Source organism: Heterocephalus glaber, unplaced genomic scaffold (assembly GCF_053883595.1).
Source record: "Heterocephalus glaber isolate CG9 unplaced genomic scaffold, H.glaber_assembly_v1.0 deba00000546, whole genome shotgun sequence".
NCBI lineage: Eukaryota > Metazoa > Chordata > Mammalia > Rodentia > Bathyergidae > Heterocephalus > Heterocephalus glaber.
This window is the reverse complement of record NW_028258147.1, coordinates 43684416-43704229: the sequence shown is the minus strand read 5'-3', so window position 1 is coordinate 43704229 and position 19814 is coordinate 43684416. Positions and strand designations below refer to the sequence as shown.

Genomic DNA, 19814 nt, shown 5'->3' with positions numbered 1-19814 from the left:
AATCAGTGCTCATGAAATGGATCTAAAATTCCCTTTCCTGCCTGGTGGCATTATTTTAACTAAATGCCCTTAGGGATCAGAGAAGTCCCACGAAACCCTGAAGCAAACTCTTGAGTCAGTCAGACCAAAAGAGAGGTTGCGACACCTGGATTATATCTGAAAGGATGCCTCCAAAAAGACACCCTACCCCAAATTACAACAAACTCCAAGCCAAGTAAGACCCTACCACCCTAAGTAAATAGGAATCTCAGCTGAATCCTCTGTTATGTTCTCAGTCTTGAAAACTGCTAGGGCACAATAAGCACTTATGGATAAAACTTTTTTTTTTAAAGTAGGATTGAACCCAGGGTCTTTACATGGAGTTACATTCCCAGCATTTTTTCTTTTTTAATTTTGACACAGGGTCTTGCTAAGTTGCTAAATTACCCAGACTGGGCTGTAAACTTGTGATCCTCCTGCCTCAGTCTTCCAGAGTGCTGGGATTCCAGGTGTGCACCACCATGCCCTGCTCATAAATAACTCTTGGAAGAATGAATAAGATGAAGTAAATGGCTCATTTAACTTCAGAGTTATTAAGACACATTTCTCTTAACATCCTTAAAGAAAAAGCCTGCAGAAAATCTTACCAATGTGTTATATAAACTGATATCCACTTCCAGACCACTTCTCAAATGGAAGAATTTCACAATTGGCACCTTTGCTGTTGTAATAGGTAGGATGTTTCTCAAACCTAGGTTGGGAAATAAGACAGTATGATTAAATATGGCAGCTGGGTATAAATGTGGTTCTTATGCTAATGTATTAATATAAAAATGATGTAAACCTAATTTTAACTTGTTTTACTACATTCTCTAGGACTATTTGTGGGGAGCAATGCTACATAATTTTAGGGAAAAATCATTTGATTAGGCCTAGTTCTCCTGCCTACAGGCCAGATATGGCATTTCGAGACATAATTCCATTTTGGCCTCCGGTCACAACTGAGACCTCCATGATCCAGTGATGCTCCAGGACAAGACTACACCAGCTAAAGACATCCTGGGAGGAACAAAACCTTCATCTACTCAGTTCCTCATTGTTCTTGGATTTCCACCGACCACCAGTCATTCCTTACACTTTGTTTATCCTGATGTACTGAACTCTCTGCAAGTCATTTGTTACACCTGTTTCTCCTGATGTACTGAATAAAAGGTGCAGTAAGCTGGGGGCTGTCATTTTTGCCACCCACAGCAGCACTGATCAAGCCCAAAGCTCGGCTTCTTCTCAAACTCTCATTTTTTCTACCTTTCCTGAATAATAAGTTAATTCACCTGGTGCTGCTGCGGCTCGCAGGAGACTAGGACTCACTGCAGAGGTTCTAGTAACGTCCCCTTTCCTTGTTCCCTACAACTATTGAGAATTCTGCTCCTAACAACCATCTGGAAAGACTCTTCAGACCAAGTTTACATTTGTTAAACATGCATATTTGCATTACAAGGAATTAAAAGTTGGTCACTATCCTGCAGGAGCTTACTGGATCCTGAGTGTGTGTGTGCTCTCATGGTGTACACAGGGTTGTCAGTCTGGCAAACTGACTAATACAGACTCTGGACCACACATCACTTTCTTATTTTCTCCGTAGGACCATATCTAACTTGGAGAAAAGCCTATGGGAAAATCACACGAATTCACACAAAGAAAGTTATTCACCCATGAGCTGGAAATTATGAAAGTAAAACGAAGAACTGAATTTCAATGAGAGAGAAGGGAACTGCCTGGAGTTAGGCTTTGAAAAAGGGCAGAGGCTGTAGGGATGTACTGGTCAAAAGAAATAGCACACAAAAAGGGTAAATGTCTGAAACAGAATGACACACCTGGGAACTTCCATGGAACTATGCAGACTGGAGAACAGACTTGAGGGAAAGGGATAAGAGTAATAATAGATGGGCCAGGGATTTAGGTCAGTGGCCCTGCGACTTGCCTGGCAAGCCCAAAGTCCTAAGTTCGATTCCCAGTACCATAAGATAACAGATGGGGAAGAAACTGGGAAAACCCAAACAAAGACCCCTATATGTTCTGCTAAGAATCATGCTTGGAGACACTGAGAAGCCAATGAACTGGCAGCGGTGGGAAGTTCAACAGTGGCCCTGGCAATGCAGAGACTGCAGGTACTGTGACACAGGCAGGTTGGCCACTTAAAAACATCTAGGTCTGAATGAACACAATGGCGTGGGAATGCAGAGATGAAGCAAGAATTCTGTGAGTGCATCTAGAGTCCACAGGAGGAGGGGCAATGGAGAGAGGCAGCTGAACATTTCCTGAGCACCAAATGTGGAAAGAGCCCTTCACAGACATTTCCTCCTGACATTCATCACCCTGACCTTACGGAGGCTACAAAGAGGCCCAGAAACTCACTTAGAAATATGACTCCGGTAAGCTGTGGAGCTGAAACTCAAATTGAGACCAGACAGCTTCTATACTCCTACTGAATCAAGTCTAAGTCAGGCTAATGATCATTTCACTAATTTGGTGATTCCAAGGATGCCAATGTCTATGATCAAGAAAGAGGATTCAGAAGGGCAGATACCGGTGGTGTTTGCAGCAGAAGGGAGGCAGTAAAGAAAAAGATGAGTTCACTCAAGAGGCTGGAGTTTGAGTTTCTTTTGGGAGAGTTAAGTGATATCTAGAAAGCAGATAGCATATTACCCCCAAAATAAGACCTAACAGGAAAATAATCCTTAGCATAATTTTTCAGGGTGCTCATAGTATGTCCTACTCCAAAAATAAGCCCTAATTAAGATTGTCAGACTGACAGATTCAGTACATCTGTTGAAATACATGATGAATGCACTGAATTATAAAATAATATTCATATATAATTAAATATAAATAACATTGACATTAATAAACAAATGATACTATAAATTATAACTAAGTATAACTTGAGTCTTACTGCCAAATGACCAGAGTACAGACAGATGAGTGACGCATGCACTTGATAACAAACAGTCACGACTGTGTCTAATATGAATGTCCATAATTCAATGTCTTGTGTTGTAATGATTGTACATAATCCACTTGTATGAAATAAACGTTTTCTGAATTTTGGTGCCTCCAATATTTTGTTGCTTTTGTCTGGACTATCATTCTTAACTGTCATCATTTTTGTTGCCACTTCTGTCTTGTACATCTTCCACTGATTTAATGGAAACTTTGTGAAACCAGCCTGCAAGAGGTCCTGACTTGAATGAATAATTCATGAATGAATAATCACTGACAGCTGTGCTGCCAATGCACTATGAGCAGCATACATAGATAATTAAGTGCTCATTTAATGACAACCCTATTGCTGGACATGAGAGACTGGGGCCAGTGTTTCTACAGGAAATGAAGTCACAAGAAATTCAGAATGAAATTTGGGTCTTGGAGGGTTGTGATGATGTTCTAGAAGATAATATGGCTATCTGAATAGATGATTGTAGATGAATAAATGTAGATTGCTGTACATGAAAAAGTAAGACATCCCCTGAAAATAAAACCTACTGCATCTTTTGGAGCAAAATTAATGTTAAGATCCGGTCTTATTTTCAGGGAAATATGGTATACAGTGGTCACATCACAGAAATTAGAAAAAAAGTAAGTAGATGATGAAAGGTACTTCAGGAAAACAGGCCTATGCAGGAATAGAGGAACTCCAACTCACACTGTGGAGAAGAGTAATAAAGAAGCTCAATCTAGTAACTATTTAGAATATGTTAGACTCTGTATAGATGAGGAACAGGATGCTCATAATGAGGCTGAGTGATCACACCAGCAGCAAGTGGGAGGTCAGGACCAAAACTACAAAGCTGGGCCTGGGATGTAGCTCAGTGATAGAGTATATGCTTTGAGCGTGATCCTTAGCACTAAAAAGCAAAAAACAAAAACCCCACAGAATCAGATTCCAGAATTCTCAGCTACTTTGCTGTTCTGCCTCTAAATCAGACAAACCCTCTCCTTCCTGTTTAGGGATTCAACACTTTTATTATAAGATAGTACTAAGATTTATTCATAGCAAATCATCCTGGTTCTTTTTTTATCATTCCAAAGGTTCCCTTTTCAGTCTATGTTCTTAATTTCTATGAACTGAAATTAAGGTTTAGTCCTTGACCTCTTTCCAGTGATCCTTTGGCACTGTTTTAGTTTTCATATCCGTCTCAGTATCTCTCAGGCTTCTGATGCTAAAACTTTTATCGTCATCTTCAATCCTGACAACTTCATATTTTTAACTGCTTGCTGGTCTGTTAACTCTTGAGAGGTAATACTTTCATAGCAAATCAAATACTTCCAAACAGGTATTTACTCTAAACATTCTCATTCCTCTGATACTCAGATATTAGCCTCAACCTTTATTTCCTACCTGTAAGTACTAAAAGAAAAGAAATTCTCTTTGGAATCACTCATCTTTTAACTAGCACTCTGCCTGAGTCATTCTTCCCCAATACCTGTACTGCTCCTTCCCTAAGACAGCCTATACCACTTGGCCAAAAAGCTTATGTTTTGCTTTAACTGACCTCCACCCCAAGAAATTTCAGTGGCTTCCAAATACCTGCCCTTCACCTTATCTCCTATTTCCCACTTGAAATTCCTCTCCAAAGGTACCAATCTCACTGCCCTTTAAAATACGCTACCATAATTCCCATGTTCATATCTACACATGGTTAAGAATGACTTCTCTTCCCACCTTGGAAAAATTATATCCTCATCATCACCTGAGATGAGAATATACCCACCTTTTTTTGGACTATCCACATGTGACTCTTTCTCATAATCTCTCTCCTCAGAAGTCATTTAATTCTCAGTACAGCCTATATTACTCATTTGGTGATAGGGGAATACTACGTTAATTTTACCCAGTTTGTGAAATGATCTTACTTCTTATGATCTGAAAGCTGTCTAAAGAAAGACTTATGTAGATTTCTTTACTTTTCCACTATTTTTAAGTGCCCAGTACAATGCTGAGCAAACAGTATGTACCAATAAATGTTTTAAACACCGTCCTCTATCTATTAATAAGTTCTTGGCCATGTAATCTGCATCTATGCCTCTGTGTGTCTAAGTCATTCTCATCTAGAGACAGTCCGTCCTTAACATGGTTCATCCTTGAGGAAATACACACTGAAGAACCCAGGAAGAAGAACATGATGTCTGTAGCAAATCTCAAATGGGCCACAAAGAAACTGAGAACAAGCAATGATCAATGATAAAAGGCTGAAATTTAGCTCAGCAATAAAAAAACACTTGTGGCAACATAGTGCTTAAACATCTTTGCATAACCTTTGAGACAAAACCAAAACAAAACAAACAAGCCCACATGATCTTTAGAGGTAGAATTCTGAGGAAAATATCTTTTCAATGACTAAAGCAAATTATAGCAATGTACAATAAAAAATATACCCAATGGTTTGGGAATACATCAAAATTAAGATTTTTAAAAAATATTTAAAACTGGGGGCCACTCAAGGTGTATGTCTGTGTGTCTGTGGCAATGCTGTAAATTCAAGTCTACTCCTGACTGAAATGCAAGACAGCTTTTCACAAATAGACTAGATTTTAAGTTCCATGTGGACAGGGACTGTATCTTGTTTCCCTTCAATTTCAGCTCTCAGAGCACAGTACTTGTGGAAGTACATTTTCAAAAGATGCTTTTCAATGTTAAAAGCCCCTACAGCTGCCCACAACAGCAAAAGAATGTACCAATGGGGTTTTAGAATACGTTAATGACATCTGTGTGTGATGTACAGAATCCACACACTTTACAGCTGCAAATACTCAATAAACCACCCAGTTCCATTTTCTTCATTTATTGATAATAGTTCGGGTGAGGCCAAGTGACTTGGTCAGATTTTGATACAATTTGCTGAGCAGAAGAGGTACAAACACAACCCCCGGGCCATTGCACATGGCTTTTAGCAACTCCTATGGTTTGATTCATACAATGTCAATAGCAAATGGTTTTAAAACTTTCTTGCCTGACATGTGCTTTGTCCAAAAATAAAAGAGAGCTAGGAAACACTATGCACACATATTATCACCAATTCCTCAGCCTTTCCTAGTTAGTCATGTAAGATTTTTTAGCAAATATTCTATATGTGAGTGACTATACAGCTTGATTAGCATTAGTAAGTGCTAAGTATACAAAACACTAATGAAAAAGATGGAATTTTTTTTTTTGACACAGGGTCTGTGTCATTCATACTGGCCTTGCAATCACTGTATAGCCCAGGCAGGCCTTGAACTCATGGTGATCTTCCTGAGTCAGCCTCCTGAGAGCTAGGATTATAGATGCTCAGAAAATGAAAATATTTTTTTAAAAGTTTTCAGAGGTACCTGAATGTTTTCTGAGGACTCTTGCCAATTCTTCAATAGTTCTTACACAGTCTAACCCCTGCAAGAAAAATGGTACAAATGACTGAATCAAAACTGGAGGATGGGCTGTTTAGTTTCTATTACCTTCAGAAATAATGAAATCAATTTCAACTCATTCTATGTACATTTTTCCCTCTTAGCTGAGTATCAGTATTCATAGAAAATAATCTGAAGACAAAAACTGCTGAACATCCTACATGTGGAGGTGCAGCAAAGGCTAAAATCAATCAGGAAGCCCACCAATCCAGAGCTTCCTGAAAGCCTCTGTCCCATGGGTGAGAACCTGGGTTCCTTCTATGTAATTCTCTCACTCAGAAGCACCTTTTCACCAGAACACGTAAGGGGAGGCTTCAGTGTCCCATCTTACTCATTCTGGGTAGACCTTCATTATAGTTTAATTAAGAGTTGATGACTCACTGTGGAAAGTGGTTAAGCTCACATTACTGCTCCACAGGACTAACCAAAATTATAATGTACCAAATTAAAAGTCATAATACAAAGTATTTCAAATAAATTACACCTAAAAAGGTTTTTTCTGCCCTTATCAACATAAGGTCTTTTTATGCCTATATACATCCCAAAACATATTTGGAACTTGACTTTAGAAATACCCTCAAAACTAATTTATAAACCATGTTAAAACAAAAACAAAAACAAAAACAAACCCACTGTAGCATGCCCTGTCATCTCAGCTACTCGGGAGGTAAGGCTGGAGGATCACAAGTTTGAGGACAGCCTAGGTACTGCGGATGTAGCTCAGTGGTAAAGTGCTTGCCCAGCATGCAGCAGGCCCTGGGTATCAGTACCACAAATAAATAGGGACTCAGCACTTCTCAGACTTTACCTTTATGTAGTTTTTATAAGTGCCTTCATATATGTCCAGAGATGGTAAACTCATTTTGTGGGCCATATGGTCTCTGTTACAACTATTAAACTCTGCAGTCACAGTGTGAAAGGAGCCACAGGTGAAATATAAATGAACGGGTGTGGTTCTATTCTAATAAAACTATTTACAAAAACTGGCTGTGAGCTGAACTTAGCCCACCAGCCAGTTTGCTGACTCCAGACCCATATGATTGTGTGCAACAATGCCTGAAGCAAGAGGAACCTAAATTTTTTTATTTTATAGATTTGTATCAAAGACCCCATGTCTAGATACTGACAAAACCAAATTTGTCTTCAGCCCACATCTCTGGACTATAAAGTTAGCATTCTTATCATTTACCACATTGCCTGCCTGGTTAAAAGAAATTATGAATGACTCTGTATGGCTGTATACATCCAAGTCAGTCTACGGCCAGGCCAGTGGCACAGTGGAGAAGCTGGTTTGGCTTTGTGGAATTCCCCAATGCTACTTTCTAATCCACTTATACTATAAATTGAAGGTACAAGGGTTTCTGTTATTCACAATTACCTTTAGGCTTCTTGGTGTATTTGGGTAGAGGGTGAGCCAAATACACACAAAATTTGCCCTGACAAATTTGGAAAAGACCAAATTTATACCAAGCTGTGCTCTCCATCACGATTGGTCAAATCACATTGCCATGGCAAAGGCAAGTTTTATGTGGTCACTGTACCTCAGCAGTTTCATGTCCATTAATTGTCATACAGACGTCAAGGTCACTCTGTTTGAACCCAAATCCATTTTTCGAGGAGCCAAACAAGCTCAATTTAGTTCCTGTTAGGGATATATGAAAAGTAATAAAGTAATTATCTGAATATATTTAATTTTTGATCAAAATAGCCTTCTCATGAATCAAAAATACCCAGTTGGTAACTATCCTAGCTCATAACTGTTTGCTTATAGTCAGTTATTCTAAAACATTTTTCTTTCAAAGTTTACTTTCACTAAATACACAAGCTATACACACCATGAAAGACTATTAGGTGCCATTTTATTCTTAAATGCAAGGGTATTTCAAAGAAAATGTAGATAATCTCAACATTTCTTTTTAAAGATGTGAACTTTAACCATAATACTAAGTGAAATTCACTTGTGGCACCTGCTAGGAGAAATCCTACATTGTTAATGTCTTCTCTTGGTAAACTATGATTTGGCATTGGATGAAACCACATCTGTGGTTTATTATAGAGCAACTGACCCCAATCACAACTGGGCCATCTCATTTTCAGAATTAATGTGTTCTGTATTAGGTCCTTATTTGAAAGGAGGGTCATATAATCCTTCTTTTCTTACAGATATTTAAACAATTACTTACCTGGAAAGTCTTGTCTTATGAAACTCTCTAGGTTTTGTCGAATATGTTCACGAGCCTGCTCTTCTGAAGTACTTGGAGAAAAATCCTCTGTTTAAGATACACACATTGAGTGGGGGAATAAAAAGCCAACATTCTTTGAAAACACTAAAAAATGCTTTTTTAGAAAATAAAACCTACAAGGTTGAAGGAAATAAAACCCTAAATTTTACACCTTCTAGGTAGATAGCATTAGCAATGTAAAATGAATAATGCATTTTGCTTGCTTGCTTCTTTTGTTTTCTTGAGCCAGGGTCTTGCTATGCAGCCCAGAAAGCCTTTGACTCCTTATATATCCCAGGCTGGTCAAATTGTGACCCTTCTACTTCAGTCTCCCGAGCATTAGGATTACAGGCATGCACCATCACACCTGGTTTGTCTGGTTTTTTCTCCAACACACAAGTCTGTCACCAAAAAAGTGTTCTTGAAATGAAATCTAATTTGGACAGAAGTTCTGCACCTGACTTTCCAGAGACTCCCAGGAAGCAAATACAAAACCGTGTGAGCACACCAATAGTTCTTTTATTCCCCTTAAACTTAAAAGAACCTACTTTTCTTTTATAGCTCTTAACCACCAAAAGGTTCATTTAAAAAGTCACTGGCTGATAGCTAGGGAATGCTGACACAACACATACTTTTAGACTCAGTTACCTGGGAGCTGAAGCAGGATCGTTTGAGCCTATGACTTCAAGACAAACCTGGGCTACATAGTGAAACCCTGTCTTGAAGATGAAAAACAAAAAAATCCCAAAGAGCTGGTTAAGAACACTCATCTTGCACAGATGGACACCTCAAGATGCAGCAATGTGAGGCATCAAGCTGCAGCACTGGAAGCAGTGGAATGTCCTTTAGGTGATTTCTCTGTAGAACTTTAAATCTCTCTTACACTAGTGCTTCCTGAATTGGTGTTCCTTAAAGGGCTGTCATGTGGGCTATTTACTAGTGTTAAAAAGTATTCCATGCTCAAATTTTTGGAAATGTTAAAGAGTTAAATAGGGTAAAAGTTTCTTTACCATAACTTGCTCAGAAGCCTTTACTATGCTAATGTGCCCTAGAAATCTGCTAGTGAGATGGCAGAGGGTAGAACTATACCCTACTTAACCAGGGAGTACTTCTGCTCATGAATTATTGAGTATACCTACAAAAACATTTCAAGGAATAGCAATTGGGAAATGCTGATGGAGAACTCTCATCTTAAGACCTAAAAGAGAGGGGTGAGGAGGGGTGGTGTTAGAGCTGCTTACCAGATACAAGGCTGGGGGTTGTAAGTCCCTGCACAGGGTGGGAGTGTGCTTTAAGGACCTCCTTCCCTGTCTGTCTGTCTTTCACAATTAACTTACTGTGTGTTCCAAATGAGACAGCTAAGACATAAAACACTGTTGATACAATAGAGAATGAATAGTGCTTAGAGTGCTAAAAGGACAGTGACTCCGATGCTTCCTTAGTAAATGGCAATCTAGTATTCCGACAAATCAAGAGATGCAAATAACTTACTGTAACACTGGATGCAAACTTGATCTAAGATATATGAAAACTTGGGTGTTAGTGGTGGCAAAGGTTCCAGCTGGATTCTTTTGAAGTCTTCAGGACAGTCCTTTTTTAGATGGCCTTCTCGTTTACATAAGTTGCATACTACCGTGGGAGACTGCAAGAGTATGGGAAAGTGAAAAGAGACATATGATAAAACTTTATTTGCCAAATAAAGGGGAGCCTGAAATTTTTTTTAAAGCACACAGTAAAGCAATGAAGTATAATATATAGCCAATCCAAACACCCTTATTGTAACCTCAGGAGAAAAGGGTAGTTACTAACAGCATTCCCTTCCTTCTTTGTAGACTGCCACAAATCTTAAGAAAGGAAGTGGATCAAGCGGTGGTATTAGGACAAAAGACAAACATGTTAACTACAACCAAAAGGGAGTCTTATTCTGGTATTAAAACTGAAACTATATACATTAAAGTGATTTAGTCTCCTAATTTTCTTTTTTTTTGGTACTGGGGATTGAACTCAGGTCTTTGCGCTTGCACAGCAGGCGGCGAAACCACTGAGCTAAATCCCCGGCCCTTAGTCTCCTAATTTTCTAACAGTGGTACTGATTACCTTGCCTTTGGTGAAGATAAGTTTACTAAATTCATAGATGAAATCAGACTGATCCACAGGTGAATTTTCCTCTTGTGCCTTTTCCCCTTTAAGATTTATTTTATTAAGTTCCATGAGTAGAGCTCCATCTACATGTTTTCCACATTCTTTCAAGTCTTCATGGTTAGTAGGGCCAACTAATTCATCATCCTCCTCTTCAGACTGGGCATCCTCATCCCCTGATCCAGCATAGGTGTTGCCAAACTCATCTTCATTAGCAGTGCCATCCTCAGCTTCCCCTCGGTTAATGGTGAGTCTGGGTGGTTCCTCCTCCTCCTCCTCCTCCTCCTCTTCCTCCTCCTCCTCCTCTTCCTCCTCCTCCTCCTCTTCATCTTCCTCCTCCTCTTCATCAAACGGATTGATTTCTGATGTCTGGCCTTGGATTAAAGGGGCAATGTAGTCTACAGAGTCTTCTAGTTCACTGGCACCTTCTATACTTTCTTCAACATTGGTCTTACCATCTAAAGTAGAAAATCCATCACATTTTTTACCCATAGGATTCTGGAGGTCTTCTAACTCCAAAGCGCCATCTGTCTCATAAATATGTGTACTGCCACAGGCTACAAGCTCACCATACTTACTACTGCTTAGACTTTGAACATGGGTAGTCAAAGGACACTTGCCCTCCTTTTCGATTTTCTCTTTCTCATTTTTACTTCCTCTTTCTACTTGTCCCTGGTCACAGCTTGAGTCTTCTAGACAGATGGTGATATGGTCATTTCCCACTTCTTCTGCTGGTAGGCTTCCAAAGCTTTTTGTCATCTCTTTAAGAGACAGTGGCTGTGTCTTTCCGGTATTGGCAGTTGAAGTGGTAGTAGCACCAGGACTTTGAGTCAAAACTGAGTTTCTGAGCTTATCATCTTTTGGTTGTACATCTGGATCATAATTTACTACTTCTTTAGAATGTTCTGAAATACATGAAACTGGGCTGAGAGGCTTTGGAAGACTGGATTTTCCAACTTTGTGTGGAAGAGCAAAATATTTATATGTTGTCCTTAAACAATGAAGTATATATTCAAACACAGGTTGATTATTTAGGGTCCTTGCCACATTTCTCTTAACCGAGTAGGGATCTGTAACAACAACAAAAAAATTACTTCATATACTTCTATTTAATGTTTTAAAAATTAGCCTGTTGCAGGTAAAAATAGATAGCAAATAAGTAACAGTAAAATTTATCACATGCTTTAAAAAAATTAGAGGCGGAACTGAGAAGATACAGTTTAAGAACAAAACACAATGTTTTCTGAAACATCAGTTTTCTGAAGAGAACCTGCCCTGCTCAGAACCAACACCCCTTCCCTCTTCTGCTGTAACTGGGGAAGTATGACAGATGGCATCAGTGCGGCTTTTATGCCCTTGGGAAGAAGGTCTTCCCAGCAGGCTTTGCAGCTGAGTGCTCTACTTGCCCTCAGCCACGCCTGAGGTTTGTGGAGCTTACCTCCATTCTTTCGCCCTGGGAAGCCCCAACACTGAATTGGCTGGACTGAATTTCTGGGGTGAGAGGGAGGCACCAGGAGGAAACACCATTTCTCTCAAACTTTTCTCCTCCCCTAGAACTCCAGCAGGTTAGACCATTGGCCAGAAGAGCTGAGCCAGAGAAACTGCAGGGGAGGGTTTAAAAATGTGAGATCCCCATGACTCCACACAGAATTTATGTAAAATGCAAAAACCCTCTTATGCAACATAAAGCTTGAAAAAAATCAAACAAAAATAAGAGAATTCCATTGAGGAGATTCTTTAAATTATGTAAAGGAGGAGAATTAAGATTTTTAGAGGGGCTTCAACCTCCTGACTCTGCATAGCTGAGAAGACCTAATTTATTTAAGTGACAGGTACAGGGCACATCAGTGTGTCTTTGATACAACGATTTCAGTTCAGTGAGCCTTCACTAAGTGCTTTTATGAGTAAGTTACTGCATATTATTTCAAAAATAACAATTGATTCCCTCTATTAGAGTGTTATCCAACTAAGAATATCAGTTTCACAAGAAGAAAGTTTTCCTCACTCTGTAAAACTAAGTAACACCAAAACAATTGATGAAAGGAGACTATTTAGAAATCTAGAAATGAGAACAGTAAAAAAGGGAACTTATAGATCACTGGGAACAATTGCAAGTTGTAAAGGAGGGACCCAGCTAGCCATTATTCAGGTACTTAACAATTAAGATATCTTATGATGGCACTTAAAAAAACCAGAAAGAACTCTTTGGCTCCTTGGAAGGACCCAGTGTAGCAAATGCAAGATTATATTTATTTTACCTTTAAGGTCAGGCCTACCCTTACAAGTAGGAATTGAAAAGAGACTGAAATAAAAAGCATGCTGTTAGACTGCAACCTTAAGAAAAAAAAAAAAAGAATTAAACATTTTGAGATACCTTCAATGGCAATGCGCTTTTTAGGCCAATCCTTTGATTCCCGAGATATTGATTCTTTGACACGAATACTTATCACTAAATCAGCCAGATTAAATTCTAAAGCATAGAATCGCAGCAACTCCACCCAGAGCTGCCCAACTGGTACTGAAGGCTGGTGTTTTACTTCAAACGTTAATGACACCTATTAATGGCAAAGAGAACATACAGATTATTTCAGATGTCAGCTCACTCTGAAAAACTAGAGATTATTCAAGCATCAAATTAACAAAATCTGAAAAATCTTAGAAAAGATATGAATTTGACAAGCCACCTAAATAAATCAAAGGTTCTATTTCGCTTGGGATGAATAGCATCACTTCGCTGCACCCCTGGGATCAGAGTATGTTACAGTCCAGCAATAAATCATAGGAATAGAGCTATTTATTTTCCCATGCAGCACATCTAATTCTGATCTCTAACAGGTAGAGGCCTGCGCACTGTTTGCTAATATTCTCAGCATGGGCCTCTTCCTGTCACTGCTCCTGGAGGGCACTTTTATAGGTATGGACACATGACTAAAGGACAGAAAAAGGAAGAACACTCTTCTCATTGGCCAGATATGACACATAAGCACACTAAATCTGCTGGTGGCAATGAATTTTAAAGTCAAATAGCTCCTGATATCAGAAATTGATATTAGTTCTAGAGTCACAGACTTTCGACAAGTTTGAACAGCACACTTGGTATAATATATTGGAATATTTATAGGACTTAGGGGAAAAGAAAAGCCCAGTGACTCTGCCACTTCACATCTCTTTACTGCTCTGTAATTCAGCTTGTCCATTCTCAGACTAGTTGCACAGAACAGTGGCTAAAAGAACTGGCTTTGGAATTAGGACAAGCTTAGTTTGAAATCCAAACTCTGCCAAGTACTAGCTGTGCATAATCCTGGTCATGATCTATGACCTGTCTAAGACCTGTTTCCTCATCTGAAAAATGGGGCTAACAGTACCCACCTCATAGGGTTGTTGGGAGGACTGAGTGAGATAGTATCTGTAAAGTGCTTAGCACAGTGCCTGGCACACACTGTTCAAAAAATGGTCGCTATCATTATCTGCAGAGTAGGGACGGTACCACCTACAACACAGGACAGTTACTGGATTAAATCAGAAGCAAGGGAAAGCGTCTGGCAGACTCGGCTGCTCTCTGTATTTTTCACTTACATATAGTCTTTTTAAGTACAAGAAATCCATACATCATTGAAACATAATGTCACACTGTGAGATGCTCTTAAGAGGCAATCTAGCTCAGCTTGTGTACAGTACTTGTCACAGATCACACTGCTCATCAGGGTAAGAATGAGTCTCTCAATCACAGGCCAAATGAAACTTCCACAATGTCTAGAGCTCATTTAATTTCAGAAGTGGCAGCATAATTAATCTCTCCCATACCATAAAAATGTAAAATTAAAGCAATAAGTGGACTTAGAGCAGTAGCCTTTTCTTCACATTATTACTATCATTCACATTGAAAAAATTTTTCCCTCTAAGGTATACAAATTTGTCTCTGATCAGTATTTATATCATGCTTCAAAATAAGTAGTATGATAGTTCATTAATCAGTAAATCTCAACCACAAAGGCTCTCATCTGCTGGATTTACAAGGCAGAACTGATTGAAAATGGAAGTTGTCTAGGTCCCAAACAATACAGTTGAGGACACAAAGAAAACCCCCAGAAATCCAAAGTTTTCTGTTTTACCTCTTTATCCATGGGCTTTTTCAGCTTTACAAAGGATTTTTTTTAAGCATCTCACAAAATGACTTGAAAATACTGTAACGTGGAGCTTCAAAGACCTTCAAAATATTTAGCATAATGGCACTTAAACTGTTTTTTGAAAAGCAGAGAACATTTCTTTTTCAGGTAAAGTAAGAATTGTAGCTAATATTTACTGAGTGCTTACCATATGCTTGGCACTGAGCTAAGCATTCTATAGATCAGTGACCCTAAGACAGGCACTAACAGGATCCCCATTTCTAAGGAGGAAACCAGTGAAGGAGGGTTAAGGAACTTGCACAAAGACACACAGCTAGGAAGTAGGAGAGCTGGAACATAAGTTCACATATTGTGGGTTCACAGCCTGTGCTCAACTGGAACCCTGAAGAGAAAAAAGATAAAAGTGGTGCTATGCTGTTGGCAGCAGCACTGCATAAGGATTCTGGAAAATATAACTGGAGAATCTTTCACCACTGTCTCACTTCAGGCATGAGGAGTGGAAGGGAGCAGTGACAGGACCCATTATTGTAGAGCTGGTGCTGGAATCCTGGTCTCAGAAGTATTTTGTGAATACTACTGTCATTTTACTCCAAAGGGTTATAGAAAACTCATGGGGTCAGGGACCTTTCAACATTTTGGGACAGAACTCTATTCTTATCATCAGTATAATTACATTGCACAGAGTTTTGTTTGAAACTCTACTGGCAATTCTTTATGTATAAATTCCCTTGTGCAACCTCAATAGTACATTAAGTCATATACTTTTTCACAGTTATTTTAGTAATTTGAAGTTATCTTTCCATACGTTAAAACTTCATAATACCATCTGAGACCTGAGCTCTTTAGAGGATAGATAGGGATTTACCTCTGAACTCTCAGTATCCTTTTCAAGGGTTCTGTATATGAAGGAAACCACATAAATAAATGGATTTTGTGATCTAAATTTTACCTTTTTTCACTATTGGTCTATTTAAGGGACTGAACAGACTAGGACACAAAATAGCCACCAAATAGATAAGATAGTTAAGGAAAGAAGACAAGAAGACTAGTTAATCTATAAGCCCCCCACTTAACTGAAGTAAATATCAATGGTAAAACCAGTAGGGAGAGATAACAAACCTGCCCCCTTCTGACAGGCATTTCTTTTGGTGCCTCTTCTTTGGCTGCGTTTGTGTCCCCTGCAGCATTACTGGTATATTCCCAGATCACAGAATCATCCTCTATGGCTTTAAGGTTGAAGTTCCCTAGTTTGTTTAATGAGAATCCATCAACCTAGGAAAAATTAGGCAATTATAAGGTAGAAACGGTTTTGTATCAACTACAGCATATTAAAATCGTGGAAGAAATGAAAAGTTAATGTAGTTCATGGAAAATACAGGTATCATTTAATGACTATCTGACATATATGAATACAAAAATAGTTTTTAAAGTGAAATATAAGATTTTGACTTAGAAAAGAAATGGTAACTTTGTGAAATAATTCTTTAGCAAATAATTCTTTAGCAATTATTCTGGGCTGGGGGTGCAGCTTGGTGGTAGAGCACTTGGCTGGCATCATAGGAGGCCTTTGGTTCCATCCCCAGCATTGTGGGGAAGAACAGTGTGCCCTAGTGGTTGAAGCTGTGAGTTCTGCAGTAAAACCAATGGGCCCTAAATCTTAGCTTCCTCATGTGACTTTGGATAAAAGATACTCATTTTCTTTAGGCATCAACTTCCTATAATAGGATGGGATAACACTAGAGCTTTATTCATGGGAATATATGTGAGATGAGATATCTAGTTTTAGTATATAGCATGTAGAAATGCTTAATAAATGTAAGAAATGATCTTCACATATATTGTGAAGAGATGCAGTTATAAAACTATATCTTCCTACTTAGAAAATAATTTTAAATATTATTAATCCTGGATTAAGTTCAGAATTCCAAGGTACATTTTGTTTTTGCTTTTTTGTTTTTGGTACCGGGGATCGAACTTGGGTCCTTGCGCTTGCACAGCAGGTGGTGAAACCACTGAGCTAAATCCCTGGAGGTGCGGTACATTTTGTTTTTGAGACAGTCTCACTATGAGAGTTCAGGCTAATCTTGAACTTGTCGTGACCCTCCTGCCTTAGCCACTGAGGTGTATGTCAGCACATTCAGCACAAAGCACATGCCAATAATGAGCATTAATGAAAAGAAAATCGTCTGGGCTCAATAGCTCTGAGAAATGTTGACCAGAGCTGATTGGGCCTTTTTATTATATGACGAGACTCATCCCAATGAGACCTACACTGGATAACAAACAGACTAAGCTGTGTGTGGGTGCAATGTGCTAACTCGTTGGCCAAGTGCATTTCCACCCCACTCAGGCCACACTGCAGATGCATGCACCTCATTTAGGTGCTCGTCTATTATCTTTTCTTTAATTAGCTTCCCATTTCTCACTCTTCTAACCCTACTTCATTTTTCCTCAGAAATATTACTGCCCCTTGATAGGCACTTATTAATCTTCCTCAACCCACTGGATGGTAATCTTGAGAGTGAGGATTTTGTTGTTTGTTCTAGCACCCAGAATTTTAGCTGGCCAGGGTAAATTCTCTGCAAGGACTTTGATGATTTACAGAATGAAAATATTCTTCCAAGAAAATACCTGAGAAAATATGAGGTGTGGCAATTGCTTATTAGAACTACACATTTGATAGTTCCTTCAAGTTGATTGGTTTTTGGTTTTAATAAGGTTTTTTTGAATAGTTAAGATGTGTAATTACATTGCACAGATTTTTGTTTGAAAGTCTACTGGCAATTCTTTATGTATAAATTCCCCTGTGTAACCTCAATAGTACATTAAGTCATATATTTTTTCACAGTTATTTTAGTAATTTGAAGTTATCTTTCCATACATTCATACCATCTGAGACCTGAGCTCTTTAGAGGATAGAGGGATTTACCTCTGAACCCTCAGTATCCTTCCAAGGGCTCCGTACATGGAGGAAACCACATAAATAAATGGACTTTGTGCTCTAAATTTTAAAGTTAAAGTTCAATCAAGTTAAATTTATCAGTATTTTATTTTTATGGACTTATTTCACATTTTTATTGTTCTAAGAAATCCTGGCTACAAAGATCATTCTGGCAGTTTCCATTTAGATCTTTCACTCATTTTGAGTTAATTCTGGGAAATGCTGTAGAATAAAAGTTTACTTTCTTTTCTTTACTGATATCCAGTTTGGTTGTATCATTTATTGAAGAGATTTCCCTCTTCCCAAAGGACTGCTTAGGTACCTTTGTCAAAAAGTGACTGATTACCACACAGAACAAGGTTAAGTCTTTTAATCCCTGAAGCCTTGGTGTATTTCTACACTGACCTACGCGTCTTATTGTATTCTTTCAGGATTCCCTACAATATTCAGTTTAAAAATCTTGTATATCTTGTATTAAATTTATTCTTAAATATTGTATGTTTTCTGGCATGACTGTTAATGTTTTTGTTTAATTATTTTGTTTTGAGAGAAGGTCTTGCTAAATTGCCAGGTTGGCCTCGAACTCACGTTTCTCCTGCCTCAATCTCCTGGAATGGATGGGATTAAATAGTTATGCCACTGTTCCTGGCTCAACAGAATTATTAAAACTTCATTTTCCAATTGTTTGCTGCTAGCATATACAAGTACAACAGACTTATTTATGAACTTTGCATTCTATGATTTTATTAAATTTATTTTCATTCTAGGAGTTGCTCTGTACTTTTCTTAGCATTTTCCATTTAAAAAATCATGTCACCTGCATGTAGAGCAAGATTTACTTCTTCCATTTATATTTTTATGCCCTTTCTTTTCTTTTCTTATTTGCAATGGCTAAGATCTTCTAAAAATGCTGAATACAAAAGGGATTGAGGGGTGTCCTTTGTTCTTAATAACACAGGGAAACATCATTCTTCCACCATTAAGCGCCATGTTAGCTATAGATGGTTTTCACAGATGTCTGCTTTCAGGTTGAAGAATGTCTCCCTTCTGTTCCAAGTTCCAGAGCTTTTAGTATAAAAGAACACTGTTCAGTGTTTTGTCCTCTCTACATGTTTTCATGAGCATACACCATTCTCATTGTATCACAATGGAAGATTAAATGATTTTCCTGGAGAGGTCTCAGTTGGTTGTTATACATCCATTTTGTATAATTTTTTTGTACACATATTTCTGATTTGTTTTTTTTTTTTTGGTACTAAGGACTGTAGCACTGAGCTATATCCCCAGTGCATTATCTATCTATCTATCTATTTACTTATTTTTACTTTTTTGGTACCAGGGATGGAACTCAGGACCTTGTGCTTGCAAGGCAGGTGGCAGCACCACTCGGCTAAATCCCTGGCCCTATTTATTTATTTTTTTAATTGTGAGACAAGATCTCACTAAATTGCTTGGTTGGGCTTGAACTTGTGATCCTCCTACTTCAACCTTTCAAGAGTGCTGGGATTATTAAAGGTGTGCACCACCACGCCTGGCTTTCTTTTGAGTTAATTTGCCATTATTTTGCTAAGGGTTTTAATATCCATGCTCATGAGGGATACTTGTATATAGTTTTCTTTTTAATGTCTTTGGTGTGTGTCAGGGTAATTAAAAAAAATTTTATTAGTACAGGTTTGCAGCACATAATGATTACATTCATCACAAGGAGTTGGTACATGTATAGAACACATGTTAATTCTTTTTATGCTCCCTTCCCCTCTCCTCCCTCCATCTCCTTCTATCATGGTCATTTTGGTCACAAATTTTTATATTCTGAGTTTATATAAAATTGGCATTTTTCTTTTCCGTAAATGTTGCACAGAATTCATCAGTAAAGCCCTGGGTCTGGGGTTTTCCTTTGTAGGAAGGTTTTTAATCGTGAATTCCATTTCTGCAGTGGCTATAGAGTTATTTAGATTGTTT

General features: G+C 38.4%; 1 protein-coding gene across 12 annotated transcripts in view; it reads right to left on the bottom strand.

Annotated features, from left to right (window-relative positions):
- Positions 1 to 19814, bottom strand: part of Tut7 (terminal uridylyl transferase 7) — a 64351-nt gene that overhangs the window by 18155 nt on the left and 26382 nt on the right. For 8 of the 12 annotated variants that reach the window (XM_087204827.1, XM_087204832.1, XM_021242563.2 and 5 more), the window contains exons 11-19: positions 16031 to 16183; positions 13159 to 13339; positions 10743 to 11854; positions 10137 to 10287; positions 9887 to 10018; positions 8607 to 8693; positions 7965 to 8065; positions 6349 to 6406; positions 627 to 730 (exon numbers count right to left, since the gene is read on the bottom strand). In XM_087204827.1, coding sequence (XP_087060953.1) covers positions 627 to 730; positions 6349 to 6406; positions 7965 to 8065; positions 8607 to 8693; positions 9887 to 10018; positions 10137 to 10287; positions 10743 to 11854; positions 13159 to 13339; positions 16031 to 16183 — 2079 coding nt within the window. The remainder of the gene's footprint in view (positions 1 to 626; positions 731 to 6348; positions 6407 to 7964; positions 8066 to 8606; positions 8694 to 9886; positions 10019 to 10136; positions 10288 to 10742; positions 11855 to 13158; positions 13340 to 16030; positions 16184 to 19814) is intronic. The other 4 variants (XM_087204833.1, XM_087204835.1, XM_004862461.4 and 1 more) reach the window with 1 other exon arrangement.